The sequence below is a fragment of the Rhipicephalus microplus genome, chromosome 1 (assembly GCF_043290135.1).
Source record: "Rhipicephalus microplus isolate Deutch F79 chromosome 1, USDA_Rmic, whole genome shotgun sequence".
In the NCBI taxonomy this organism is placed as follows: Eukaryota; Metazoa; Arthropoda; class Arachnida; order Ixodida; family Ixodidae; genus Rhipicephalus; species Rhipicephalus microplus.
Genome location: NC_134700.1, coordinates 147,438,580 through 147,453,970, shown reverse-complemented (window position 1 = coordinate 147,453,970; position 15,391 = coordinate 147,438,580). Strand labels below are relative to the sequence as shown.

General features: G+C 45.6%; 1 protein-coding gene across 1 annotated transcript; it reads left to right on the top strand.

The window, feature by feature from the left end:
- The first annotated feature begins 2,113 nt into the window (after positions 1-2,113).
- LOC119185747 (acetylcholinesterase-like) lies at positions 2,114-14,149 on the top strand. The gene is made up of 7 exons (XM_075867514.1): positions 2,114-2,270; positions 4,163-4,287; positions 5,708-6,048; positions 7,063-7,285; positions 8,481-8,666; positions 9,676-9,941; positions 13,842-14,149. Exons 1-7 carry the CDS (start codon positions 2,114-2,116, stop codon positions 13,990-13,992), a joined length of 1,449 nt encoding a protein of 482 aa, XP_075723629.1. The 3' UTR covers positions 13,993-14,149.
- The last annotated feature ends 1,242 nt before the right edge of the window (positions 14,150-15,391 follow it).

Below are 15,391 nucleotides of genomic sequence, written 5' to 3'. Positions count from 1 at the left end.
CTTTCACCAACGTACTGCAGCACCCCATGTCGCCTCCATCGGTGACACCATCTCCCCACACGGCCACGGAAACGTCAATGGCCCACTTGCCCTTCGCGTCCAGCTCGCACCCGATTGCGGGGCAGAATGGGATTACTCACGAGGCTCCCGAACACAGCTCTGCTCCAGTTCGACACTTGCCCGCAGTCTCCGATGTGATCCACAGCTTTTGGAGCATGCGCTCGGGAGGACACAGCTCGCACTCATACCTGTAAGACAAACGTCATTCCCTTCGGCTCATAAGTGTTGCCCTGTAGAAATATAACGTGTTCTACGTACTTTTACCGCCATTTTTGTACTGTTTGAATGGTACGTCAGGCGATGCAATACGTCATTTTATACTTTATGCATTGCAAGTGATTGTTTAGTAGTTTTACGCTTTGAAGATATGAAATGTAGCCACGCACACAGAATCAGTGAGGCTATAAAACATTTCAATATTAACAAAATTTGCAAACGCAAGCCTAGGTGAATGTACCACATTCCTGGAAACGTCATGACTATGATACTGGAGACTGCAGTTGTGTAAGGTGGCCATAATTTGGCACAAAAATGCAACAAATATTTCAATGGGCAATTGATATATGAGCACTGCCAAGTGATCGCTGTGAACTTGGGCTGCCCCAAAATATTTTCACCGCAAATGATGTCCCAACGTGTACCCTCGTTGTTTCGCTACTTATAATTTCACGGCTAGTTGATGGCCATTGGGTATATGTTATCATAAAAATATATCGTTGTGGTACGTGTGGATCAGGTGTAAAAGGAGTTCGGTACTTGGAAGCTATTTAACACAGAGAATCATCGGTATTAGTTTCTTTAGCACCGTTATTAACACCTAACGCCAAAGCAAGACACCTAATCGTTGCATGTTTGCTTCATACATGTATCAACTTTCTAGGGGCGAAGCTCCTTATGGCCTGGCTTGTACATCCCTCGTAGTACGTAACCATCAGTGACACATACCCGAAATAGCGGTCCTTACAATGTTTGCTGGATGGGGGCACTTGTATATGATGAATACATGATGAAAAGATGTGAGATGGCTGTGCTTAGAGTTTTCTCTAGACATATGGACGGACGAACGGACTGACACACGCACGGATGGACAGACAAAGGGGAGCACGGACGGATGGACAGACAGAGGGATGGCCGCGAAAATAGATGGACGGACAGACAGACGAATGAACATACGGACAGATGCACTAAGGATCACACAGATAGGCGGACGCAAGAACGAATGGACAGACAGACTGACGAACGCTGCGCCCCACCAATCATCATTCAGTCCGTGGATATGCTGTGATTTTTTTGTAGCGTAAGCCACACTGGATGAGTTTTAGCATCCCCGCGTGGCCTATTGAGGTCCGTGGTGTGCTCTCCCCAGGAACAGTGACGTCACAAGCGCACAGCTGGCGCACCACGCAGAAGGCTTGGATGCCCCTGGAGTAACCTTTCACTAATGTTCCGGCGCTTGACTCGCGTAAGCTCACTCGCTACTGCATCCATCCGTACATCTGTCCGCCCGTACGTCCGTCTGCACGCCCATCTGTTCCTCTGTTCGTAGCTCACGCTTATATGCGGGTGTAGCTGAGCTGAGTCAGTGTTATTTTTTTCCTGCAAGGCGTTTTCGATCCCGTTGCTGCGTGGTTACGTACGGAGATATAACATTCAGGGTGTGCTAATAGCGTGTTAATCGAGACGAATCACACGACACAGAATGTTTGTTCATGTTGTCTCGTCGTTTATGAAGTTGCGTCGGCTGCAGCCAGGTCATTCGTCATAAAATTCATTACACAAGTGATATTTTGCATTTGTGTACAGTATACGTGACGCACTATGATGTAAACTTCACATCCCGAAGGCCCTCGTGAAATGTCATTCACGAAAGCCACGCGTGCCTTTTACCTCCAGGGGAAACGTGAAAACCAGGGACTTGGCATTCACGGTCGCGCTCATTCTCAGTGCCAGCATCGTGGCACTGGTGCTGGTCGTCGCTTATTGAAAGGGACGGGCCGAGGACAGCAACGTGACCGCAGTCGGTCGCTTCGGCAAGTACTACGGCACCGTATCCATGGTGCACGGCGTAGCCGTGGGCACTTTCTTGGGCGTGCCGTACGCCGACCCACGCACGCTGCGCTTCGGAGCGCCCGTGCCCTGGTACCTCGAGCAGGAGCAGTTTGACACCAGGTCACCTGCACCAAGTTGCGCACAGGCGTCGCCAAGGCTCGGTGAGGGACCGAGTATTATTCGGGCAGTGAATTCGTCCAGTGTACAATGACACGCTGAATTTATTATAGTTCAACTGCAGTCAAGCTGCTCTTAAAATACAGCTGCTTGCTTATGCCATCTCAAGTTGGATCAAAGTCCCAATTTGTATAACCATCGAACCCGCCCAGCAGCAATGTGCGAAAAGATTAAAATTTTTTTTGAGCTTAAGACGCTTTTGGAGAAATAAAACGGATATGGCACAGCACAGTGTTAATCGAGTGTGCAAGTACCAGCCAGTTGTATTATCGGCTGATATTCGTCAGTGCTGCGAAATATGCATTCCAGCTTCCGGCTACAAAAGGGAAATGCGCAGCTTCCAATGCTTTTGCTTTTTTGTCAGCATTCTGCAGCACTGGAATTAATGTAGTGTCTACTGAGATAAACGCGTGAAGAATGATCGAAATTTGTACATGGTGATGGAAGTTATTTGCCTTCAAACTGAAAAACCCCAGCAGATGACGAGAAGAGAAGCTAACGTTCGCATTTCACTTTCGCACTAACGTCAAAAGCCGTTACCAATCATTACGCACCTGTTATAGAGACGTGCCGGACGGCTAGCCTCGTGGCCGTTGCGCAGTACTCCCATAAAGTTGTTTTGCAATTGTTTTCACATTTCCATATTTAATAACAAAACTCCTTATGTATCTGAGGTAGTATAAACGTTGATTTTATAAATTTTTAGCACACACTAGTGTGATCTATCTGAGACCATATATGAGTATTACGCGTGACTTATCCCGTCAAACCAATCAAAACGCACGGCCCATGTCGTCACTTCACGTGGTGAAGCATCAATTTCGATGACGAAAAGAGCCACTGCGTGTCTCTCTAGTACAAAATCGGTGTGGTTTGTCTGTAAAAATAAAATTTTGATGCCTTTGGCTTTGGCGTTGCCACTCATGCGACGATATCTGAGCATTCCACAGTTTGAGCAGAAGCGATGAAAACAACAAGCTTAATATGTGAATGGTCGTGGGTGGGGGTTGTTGGTGCTTGTTCGTATTAAACTGCTTCAGATGCACACCAAGAGCCGTGCTACTAGGTTGTGTGCAACACGTGACCCGAAAAAAGGGTTTCATGAAGTACGCACGCCACACATGCCACGTTGATCTAGTGGCTAAGGCACTCGGCTGCTGACCCGCATGTCGCGGGATCAAATCCCGGCCGCGGCGGCCACATTTTCGATGGAGGCGAAAATGCTCAAATCCCGTGTGCTTAAATTCAGGTGGCGTTAAAGAAACCCAGGTGATCGAAATTTCCGGAGCCCTCCACTACGGCGTCTTCCATAATCATATCTAGATTTTGGGATGTTAAACCCCAACACATATTATTAATAAGTACATAAGCTACAGACACGTCAGGTTACTTATGTCCTGACCCGTAAGTCATTCTAATCATGCACTGATACCCTCCTATACCAGTTATAATGTATTACATGTTAAGGAGGCAACTACGTTGGTACCCAAACGTACATATATAAGTATAGATAGATAGATAGATAGATAGATAGATAGATAGATTATCTCAGGGTGCTTTCGTTTCGCTACAAGATACTTCAAGTTTGGAAATGCATCTTCCCTTTTATGGCTAAGATATTTACACACAAGAACAACCATATTGAAGCAACCAATGCGTTACTGAAGCGAGGAAGAATGATGAAGTTTGAAATAGCCACAGGTTTGCATTTGATTCAAATTTTAGTCACTTTGAATTAGCGCTGCCACCTTACTATGTGGCCTCATAGTTAAGCTTTACGTAAAGCTTTATCCGTGCTGGAAAAAGTGATCCCTAAGTTTTGCGAATATTTCACATCCTGGGTCTACTAGACAATGTTTATTCACCTTTGTTGCAGATGAGATGAACGCGAGCACATCGGAGGACTGCTTGCATCTCAACATATGGGCTCCCGCCTGTGGCTCTCGCCCTTGCAGTGGCAATAGGACGGTCGTCGTCTTCATCCATGGCGGCTTTTTTCAGGCAAGGCCAGGTTTTAAGAATCAGACTATCATGAACCCTGAAATCACCTCTCTGATCTTGCTGAGAGTTGAAAGCCCCGTGTCAATTTTGTAACGCTAGCCAGTGATAAACACCATGCGACCCAGCGGCATAAAGCACAATCAACATCGGATTTTTTTTTCACACGAAAAATGCCCATGCACAGATATCTCATACTAGTATTACCATTCCAGGTATAGCTCGGTCAGTTAATAATGTTTGCCTTGACCACATGATTGGACGAAGAGTTATACCAACGCTGCTGCTAACTCTAGAAGAACGAGAACCCAACCAATGTTTCTTTGACGCAAGTGCTTCAGGTTCTACGAAGCTGCTTCCCCCACCCCTTTTCACTTAGAGTATTTACGTGGCCGCTATGATCATAGAGGGCCCTCACGTCGGTGGTCTCTTCTTTAAAGCTGTCAGTGCAACTCATGCAGAGGAGGTTGCCCTTTTTTGGCCACCTGCCATCCCACTGTTCACATTAGGTTCACAGACTCGCATTCAGCCTGTCCTCGATATAACGAAGGGTTCATTATCCCAATGGCTGCTCATCTCCTTCAAGCCGATTCCTAGTGCTTTATCCCTCACTCCGTATAAGTAGTTTGAACTCTAGCCACACAGGTCTTCCTGGCAACGAAGCGGCCAATTCCACTGTCTGCGATTTTCCCCTCCCGGCCGCTGCCCTTTCATGTCCTGAGTCAGATCCTGGGAACTTGAGTCTCACGCTACCGTGATATTGTGGATTATAATCATCCTTCGTGCCGAGTTTACCCTGGCCCCGCACGCGGTATGGCGAAAGCGGATGAATGACTACTATGGCGCCTTCAGACCACGTGTTTCAGACTAATATAAGTCGACCGGTCATGCGGCACTTTATACCGGATATTTCTAGCACGTGTCCAACTTGTCAAGTGGCAGCCGACCCTTTTCACGTTGTCGCTTCGTGTCCTGCCACTCCACTCTCTTTCTCATCCCCCTTCCCCATCCCATCTAGCGAGGCTCGGGAGGAGTACCTACACGGCTGCTGCGCAACGCTCATTCGTTACGCGCGCCCGGGCAGCGGTGATCCTCCTTGGCGTCCCGGACTAAGGACTGCCACTAGCCACTATACTGCCACTCAGGCGCACATGAACTAGTGCATTTCAGCATGACGTTTTAACCACCGTCACTACCCCTCCCACAGTCACTTTGGGTGACTATAGCGAAGCCATGCCGCTTTATGCTACTAAGGGTTTGTTGATGGTTATCCCTTTTATAACTAACTCTCTTTCAAACTAGGTCATTGGTAGGGGCAAGGCTGATGCCCTACGGCAAAACTGAATAGAGAACCTGGTGCATTACGATGAATCTAGATGTCTTTCGGTGGCCTAAACATAGCATGTCGTGCTGTGACCCACAGACGGGCAGCAACAACAACCCTCAATACGACGGCCGCGCACTGGCCGCCCTGGGTGACGTAGTCGTCGTGGTACCCAATTGGAGGTTGGGCGTGCTTGGATTCTTTAGCCTGACTCAAAGTGACGACGTGCCCATCAACGTCGGTCTCCTGGACCAGGCGGAATCACTGCGCTGGATGGCAAGAAACGTGGATACCTTTGGCGGGAACAAGTCCGACTTGGTGGTCGTCGGTCACGGCTCCGGTGCCTCGGCTCTCGCTTACCACTTGATGGTGGGCCAGGGCCTCAGTGATGTCGCTCCCATCCTCAAGGCTGTCTTTATGAGTGAGAGCCCAATGACAAGGTGAGTTGTGCATGCGTTGATACAATCCCTCAACTTTCCTCCACGTTTCCGTTGTATCTTGACCGGTTGTGGATTTTTGATCTGTTCGTACGACCGAGTTGACTTCCGATTAAAAAAATACGACAAAGCATAAAGAGGGTAGACACGTAGCTGAATTCTAAAGGTACGTACTCTCAACTCCGTGATCATAAACATGCATTCATCTGAAATTTACATATTCGTTTTTATGACATTGATAAGTAGATATTTCACCAGAACACCACCTCTGTTGTCAAACATTGAACAGAACCCTAGCCACTTCAATATTCTTCGTTGTCCTGAAACACCCGTGCCTCGCCGACGTGTCACCATGATGTCTCCAGGAGCATATATGTCATCTCAATTAAATGTACTAATGAAAGGTGCTTTTTAAACAGTCTTGCCTTCATTTGGGTTCAGTTTTTTTCATAGTTCTGCTTTCATTGAGCCTCGTGACGGAATTTCATGGAATCCACGAGGAAAGATCGAAGGCTGGGGCCAGTTGCTACAGATATTGCATCCAATAACCAGCTTAAGCCAAAGCATAAATAAGAAAAGTGGTGGCGTAACAAGAGGGGCTTAACAACTGAACATACATTGATGTCTGCGTATCTGCAGCTAATCAGTTCAAAATTGTCTAAATCTTCGTTCTCCCACACGTCTTTCACCGGGCACAAAGCAGTGAAACAAGCGTGAATGTCTAGGAACAAGGTGTGTCATGTCAGATTTTTAGCTGTGTCTGCAGTGTCGTGTCTTCAGACGTGTTTTAATGTCTTCGTCCGAACAATGGCACTGATACGATCTGACGAAGGGAAGACAAGGCTCTTGTGAGAATGTTGGGTACGGCGAAATTCCTGTAGTTTTTAGAAGGCTACCCGCCCCTGGAAAAATTCATCTTGAACTCATCTTTCGTCTAGATTAGATATCAAGTAATGGTTTGCATTTCATAGCTCTTTGCTGACGAGAAATTCACTGACGTGCACGAACTTCACGCAGATATCCAGTGTTCAGTCGAGGCGGGAAGAGTGTCCCGAACGAGCACTGGAACACGTCAGTGCAACTTCTGTGCAAGGAGGCCGAGCCCAATTTGCTGAGCTGCCTGCGTAGTCTTCCAGTGGAAGAACTGCTACGAAGACAGCGCGCGGCCCCGCTAGAGCTTCCCCAGTTCTTCCCCATGCTGCCTGTGATGTGGCCAGTCCACCTGTGGAAAGCACTAAAGGTTAGCCCGGCACGCTTCCCGAGCGTCACGGTAAAAACTGGGCGGTATTCAATTCGGCACATAGTTGTATAAATACTCGCTGCATCACGAGAATGTTTCTTGGAATCCATCAGTATAAAAAATGCGGTCAAATATGGGACAAATCACATATTTCTGCCATTTCCACATTTTTTCCGGTAAATTTGAGGTCTATTCCGCCCCTAAACATTTTTCTACAAAAATTAGCTTTCATGAGAGCCATGATAATATTGTGAGGTAATATTAGTGAGAGGGTTGCAGCTCGCATAAAAAATGACGAACTTTGAAGATTTTTGTGGCTTTTGAAAAGGCCTGACTGCCAGGTAAACACAAAATTTCTGAATGTTTTTGTAACACAACTAAACAAAACCTCTTTAGTAGCTCAAGCACTGCTTCGAAGTTTCGCAAACAAATAGAGATTTTATACACATTTTTCTATTGTGTGCAAATTTTGGCAAAAGCAAGCGAAAAGGCGCTACGGTCTTTAAAAATGTTTTTTAAGCAAAAACGTTTTGCCGCACTTCTCCACAAAAGGGAGTAAATTTTATCGGCAGAATCTGCGATGGTCGAGCGCCAAGTCTAGGACACTTGGCATGGAATGACCCATATATGCGAATTAGTGCAAATTATGACGCAGCCCGACATATAGCTACTAGAGGAACGGCGTTACTCGAAACAAAGCTCTTGCATATTGTTATTGTTCCCAGTACACCAATGTCACCGCTACTATTTTTAAGTCAATGGAAATGAATTAGTCCTAATTATATTTGTAGCTCACCAGTATACCCAGGTCATTATATATATATATATATATATATATATATATATATATATATATATATATATATATAACTATAATACGTGTGTGTGTAAGGGCATAATGGCACCAACTTAGTGCTTTTGTATACGCTCAATTTGATGCCAATGCAGAGAACATTAGGCGTTAGTGCGGGAAGCGATTACTGCATGCATAGTCTAATGAATCGAGGCAGACCAAGAAATCTCAACATTCGTTTAATATAACAATAATGCAAAGATAGCTGCCTTTGGCTCCGATTTAATTTCGTATTTGTTTGTACCCATCTGCGTGTCTGCTTTCCTTGGTCACGTCTATTAATTTCTGCATAGAATCTGTCCTTGCTCTGTAGAGCTCAGCGGGAAATTCGCGGTCACGCAGATACCTGACAACGTGACGGTTCTTCTGGGATTCTCGGAGCACGAAGGGTCGGACCTGATGGATTTCTTCCAGCGATTCTTTCGGTTGGACAACGAAACGAACACGGGCGAAGCTGTGCGTACCATACTGGCGCTGCTTAACTTCTCGTCGGCAGAAGCCACTGACATCGTGGATCCGTACTTTAAGGTGCGCCGTCCTCTAATGTCGACATGTGCTTATCTAGTATATGAAACAGCCAAGGTACACACACTCCGAAAAAGCCCGAGGTTGGTATTGCGGACCGTCACAAAAACGTTTCATAACAGTGTATTGGACTCGGTTATATATACATAAGAAAAAAATACCAATGAAGAGTGTTCTTCGTGGAGGCTCGGATCCCTAAAATACTTAATTCGATATTATTGCTATACTAAAAATGTTGTGCAACAGTGTTTTGCGGTTAAGAGTAAGCAAAGGCAGTCATTTAATGAAATGTGTCATAATTTTTAGTGGCACCTTTCCAATGCAAGTTTTTTTCGGGCATCGTCTGCATTCGTCACGAAGTGGTAGAACGATATGTTCTCATTTCTCCACCATGGCGACACGCATCGCGACACACTGGAATGGTCTCTGGACATCGCTTTTTTTCTTTTTTCGGTTTTGCGTGGTGGGCAAGGCGAAAATAAAGGAACTTTATGCGGCCGCTTCTCAAAGCGCGCAACTTGGTAACATGTCTCTTTTCAAGATTCACCATGTTAGCGCCGTTTCTAGGCGCGGCCGCTAGGTGGCGAGTGCTCAGATGGAGTCAAAATAGGTTCCTGCCGGAGTTAGTTACAGATAAGTCGTGCAATATATCTAGCGAGCCTTGAAGCTTTTATTAAGTGTAGGTGTGCACGCATTACGTATTAAGTACGGCTGTTAAATGGGGCCACGTAATGACCCGTGTATTGTATACGTGCAGATTCGCTAACCGCGTTGGTCTGACGCGCTCAGTCGTTATAGGTGCTGGCGTAACGCTATGTTCTTCCCATCGTGCGCGGAAGCATAAAAATATTTTGAACCATTTATTAAGAATCACGCAAGGTAGCGGACGGGTTATTAGAAGGCACAATGTGCTTTGTGCTAAACAATCAGGTGGTTGTAAATTTTCACTTTGTACGATGAAATCTACATGGTGTATAGTTCACTATATGGTCTCGGCTCGGCGCATGCGCAGGACGCTGCGAACGCCAGTTGGGCCGAACACCTGCTGTCTGACCTACTGGCCGTCTGTCCCGTGCGCTTCTACGCAGAATACCTGCGTAAATCTGGCAACACTGTTCTTGGATACGTGCTTCACCGCCAGAGTGCGGACGAACTACCAAGAGACTACGCCGCACGACTTCTCTTCGGGTCCCCTTTGGTGCTGGGCGCATCCTCTTCGGAGGAGAAGGTTTTAAGCCGAGAAGTGATCATGCTATGGGCTACTTTCTTGAAGACTGGGTGAGTAGACGGGAACGGCTCAAATGAGGTCTGGTGCCCTTAACCCATGAAGGCCCACACAAGAACTACTGGTTGACTTTTATTGATATTTCACACATTTATTTAAATACTGTAGGTGGGAACACTTGCGAATTTTCATAGAGCTTCATGGTTTTTTTTTCAGACGTTACTATGCGCACTCCAGAATACTTTTTATTCTACTTTCTATTCTACTAGAATACATTCTATTCACTGGGCTGTCGACGTAGCAACCAGAAAACTTGTCGGATGCAAGAATAGAGAGTACGCGAGGCTCTTGTGAAACACCTAAATTGGCTTGGCCCATGTAAATTCCTTCATTCTGCTAGGTACAAGAAGCCTTGTCTGTCTAAAGTTTTACGACTTATACAACAGAAAAGAGTGAACCAAGTCAGGATATCAGGGAAGTTTGGATTATCTTGGTGCAAGCTCTGGTGTCCGAACTTTCAATGAATAAGACCAGAACATTCTCTTGCGTATATACTTTCCATTCCCAAAAACAAAGTATACTTTGTTAGGTACACTGGGCTCTGATGGGTTAAAGGGTCGTGAACCACCGCTCGCGTTTGGAGAAATACGTCTACAGCGGAAAGCAGGTGCTGCTGTGCACAGCTCTGCCAAAAGTCGCAGTTGAGCATGCGCTCTCTTCAGCCCGCACTCTTGCTCCCCTACGGTGGGCGGGACGCCAGTTGTATGTCGTCATATCAGCAGATTGCTGCTATTGGCCGGTAGCTGACGTAAACCAATAGCGGCTTTTGAATCAGATGCGGTTTCTGCTACGGCGTGCCGCCTCGTGCCGGCACCGCGCTCCACTCTGCTAACATTACGCAGTAGCCTCAATGTGTAGTGTTATCGCACCCACAGGCATAGAGTTTCTTAATATACACTAGAGGGAACTCTGGCGCTAGTGTCTATGGGAGCTGCAACACAAGGCGCTTCAGCGAGCATGGGAGTGATGGGTAGTACAAACATTTGTCTAATTTTCGTACTTCTGGCCTGCTTCAGGCTCTGTGTGTGTTCGTGTGGCTTGGAGTTGTTTTTTAACGAAAACATAAAATAGCAAATGTTCACAGTTCGCGCTTCACAATCTTATTATTTTAGGCTTACCATTTCGAATCAAGTAACTAAGTTCAAAAGAGTTTGTTCTTTCTTTCCAATCAAAACCGTAACCAGCAATAAACGAAGCCGCAAGTACGATTCGCCGCCCGCAAGTGCGAAGACTCGGCAAATGTGTGTACTACCCATTATTATCATGGTCGCTGAACGAGCGCAGTGCCAGAGTGCCCTCTAGTTAATTTTGGGAAACTCTATTCCCACAGGGACGTGCACAAGAACCACAACGAACGCGTTTCATTGCGCATGCTCGAGGTTATGACGTGTGCTGACGCATATCCTTTCCCTCTTGCGACCTTTCCTTGTGTAGCGCGCTCTTGGGGATGAGAGATTATAACACACTTAAAATATGCGAAGGGTCCCTTCAACTCCGCTCGTTCTTGACTTGGTGTAGAAATTTTTGCGGCGCTTGATTTCTGAGACTATTAATAAACTCTGACGCGGCATTGACTCGATAGTTCATAATTCATTTAAGATTGCATATTTGTTTTATTTCTGATCGCTTGACAGAGTCATCTGTAGCATTGGATATGTGGCACCCCGCGTACAGTGGGTGTTGAATGTTCAAGAAAAAATAAAAAAACAACCACACCGTGGCACCTGCTTGCGCGTCATATTTAATAATTTATAATTTGCAAAAATATATTAGTTGCTGTTGGCTGGGCGCGAAAGTGGCCTCCTGTTACCTTTAGATTAGGCGCTTCAAACTTATAAGATCACAAATAAACCTAACCGTTCATCACTCTGTGCCACAATTTTTCTTGCCTTCTCTCCAGTAGTGTAATTAGCTCAAATAATGCATGAAACCCGGATGCACGGAATACAGAGAATAAGGCAGGATGTAGGATTAACACAACATTCTAGTAAACCATCGAAATTGTGAATTACTCCGCGATCATTGCTCTACACGTTTAGAGAAGCGGACATGAAATCATGATGCACATACTACATTCCCGCTCGTGCGCTGCAACCACTGAAACTTCTAAGGATATGTAAAGTGATTAGAATTGATTGATTGATATGTGGGGTTTAACGTCCCAAAACCACTATATGATTATGAGAGACGCCGTAGTGGAGGGCTCCGGAAATTTAGACCACCTGGGGTTCTTTAACGTGCACCCAAATCTGAGCACACGGGCCTACAACATTTCCGCCTCCATCGGAAATGCAGCCGCCGCAGCCGGGATTCGAACCCGCGCCCTGCGGGTCAGCAGTCGAGTACCTTAGCCACTAGACCACCGCGGCGGGGCTGATTAGAATTGATGATTAGTGCACTGAAATATTGAAATGTATGAATCAAAGACAAATGGTGTCACATTTTAACCAGGAATTGAACGTTAAAGGGCATTCAAATGAATTAAATGTGAAATTACACCGCGACTACAGGTCTGAGCATGTAGTACCAGTGGTAATGTCTGGAGGAACGAAGCAGAAGTAATAGGAAGTAACAATGCATTTCAATGATAGCATCAAACTAATTTTGTGAATGGCTTGTTAATGCGAATATTTTTATGTTCTCTCTCATTTTATTTGAAGAAACTAAATTCATGGATTACCTTCGGTTGGATGCCCTGCCGTGGTGGTTTAGTGGCTAAGGTACTCGGCTGCTGACCCGCAGGTCGCGGGATCAAATCCCGGCTGCGGCGGTCGAATTTTTTTAGGAGGCGAAATGCTTAGGCCCGTGTGCTCAGATTTAGGTGCACGTTAAAGAACCCCTGGTGGCCAAATTTCCGGAGCCCCCCCCCCCCCCCCACTACGGCGTCTCTCATAATGACATGATGGTTTTCGGACGGTAAACCCCATATATCAACCAATTACTTTCGGTTGGACGCAGGTTGCACAGGCTGAAAAATGAAAACGTCACAGTTTCACCGAAAGGGCGAAGCAATGAATGCGATAGAAACGTCTTCGAATATGTTTACGAAGCAAGGCTAGCATTTTTTTGAGCCATAATATTTGTAGTAAACAAAATTGTAGTACCTGCGGTGCGGCCCCAGTATATGACCACAACAAGGCTCGTGCGTAGTGACGGCGTCGATATACGAAGTGAGGCTGGCAGTAAACTTAATTAGATCCGATCTTACGTAACTCTACAAAATTCTGGTATAAGAGAGATCACAGCCGCTCCAGGTACACTTTTAGCACCGTTTTTTTCTTGTTGAGGGCGCAACCCGCAGAACCGCCCGCCTGCTATGGGGGCACAAGTCACGCGCTGATAGTTACCGGGATAACGCGACAACGATAAGCGCCCCCTGCTCCCTTGTTCGCTCACGAGATAAGCGAACGCGCAAGCGTGTGTGTGTGTGTGTGTGTGTGTGTGTGCGCTTGCGCACACACACACACACACACACACACACACACATATATATATATATATATATATATATATATATATATATATATATATATACGAATGACAATGGCAGTGTCGGCAAAAAAAAACAACAACCGAGACTTTCCATATAAATGCTATTGCAATAAAAGAATGAAACTGCCATGCTCACCTTCATTACTGAAGATCATGGAGGGTCTTCGGAATAATAGAATCACACCCTATATCATAAGAACACGAAGATCGGGATGATTACACGCTGTAAACGCTCAACGAATTGGTTTAAATATCTCATTGCCAAGCCGTAAGGAATTTTTAGAACGCCGCCTGGGAAGCATTTCCGAGAGTTTCGTCGACGTATAACGTAGAACTAGATTAAAAATGAAGGGACAGTCATTTGTAGCCTTGTGCAAATTTAGTTCTTTCTTTTACCGCAGACTGATCGTGCCGGCAAACGTCTCCTTGAAGGTTGGGGAGACAGCGATCGACATGATGTCCTTCACGCACCCATCAGAGAGCTGGACGCCTGACCTGCGTAAAGAAGAATGCGAGAGACTCAGGCCCCACTTCTCGGCTTTTATGCAGTGACTGACGAGACTTGACCGAGCAGCTGCTATTTGTGCAGCTGTAACGATCACTGCGGGACGTTGAACAGTCAGAGAACTACAGTTGTCTGGCTGTTCGATAATTCTTGTTGCTTCTTTTAGTGTATCGAGAATATGTAAAATCGTGTTACTCAATTCCAATTGCCTGTAATATATATATTTCTCTCGGCATGAAACAAGTTGTGGCGCATTACTTTGGTGCGAAAATTCAAGTTTAAAAACGCTTTTTTTCAGAATTCATGCAACAGGGGCAGATGTTACTCGATAAAGGCTCTTCTCGGTATACTGTATATAGATTTGTGAGTACTGGGTAGTGGCGCGTATTTCGTACACGGTGGTTTTGTAGAAGAAGAAGAGTAGATGCACGGACAACTTAACTGAAATCAACTTTATTACGTCCTGAACGCGACAGCGTCACGCACTTGACTGAGCCCTAATCGCAATACAGCGAGATGGAAGCGTAGATCACCGTAGTGCTGTCCAGCACATGCTATGTTCAAGAATGTTTCTTTTAAGACCATCGACAGCAAGCTAGTGGCAAATAGTGCATATACAAAGCCCGCCGTTAGTGTCATGCTGTCCATTAGGGAAACATTGTTGAACAAAGCGAGTACTTTGTTTAGACCACACATACATGCTTTCCCTAAACATTGACGTGTTCGATAACTTGATAATTGAATAATCACCCCAATGATTATTGGCTTGATCATTTGGGTGGGTTCACTGAAGTACGTGCAGTTAGATGAAAGGGCAATTACAAAATGTATCTGGCTTCACTTTCAAGGGGCAGTGCAGTAAAACGATTTTTCGCGCATCAGTAAAGTGCACTTTCACAATCCCGAAAGCCCCACTCATGCCTCGACACCTTGAGATTCCCGCATTAACACCATGACGTATAAAATTTCGAACGCGTCTACTGGGTTTTACATAGCTTCCAATCGATAAAGATGAAGTACATTGTAATCTGCGGGTGCCGCAGATTTAGCATGCCAATTTTGCGAAAATTTCATTCAACCAATGGCAGGAAAGTACCGAAAATACATTTCAAAATTTCTTACGTCACGCGTGGAGATTTCGCGTGAAATTTAAAATGGAAACGTAATTTTCTTCGCTAACGATAACTCGTAATAGTGAAAAGTATACCATTATAATTACCAGAGTGCACTTTGTGAATTCAAACGAAGTCATTGTTCCTCTTTAGTGTCCCTTTCATTCTGAGGCAACAAGAAGAATCGCCCGCACCAAGTTTAGAACTATTGGAGAAGTTGTTGGTGCTGTCGTGCCTGTGAATTCGGTTCCCATGAAAACGCGCGCCACCGCTATCACTTTAGACACACAAACTCAACTCGCTGTTTCAGAGGAGTTGTGGTTTCGCTTACGCC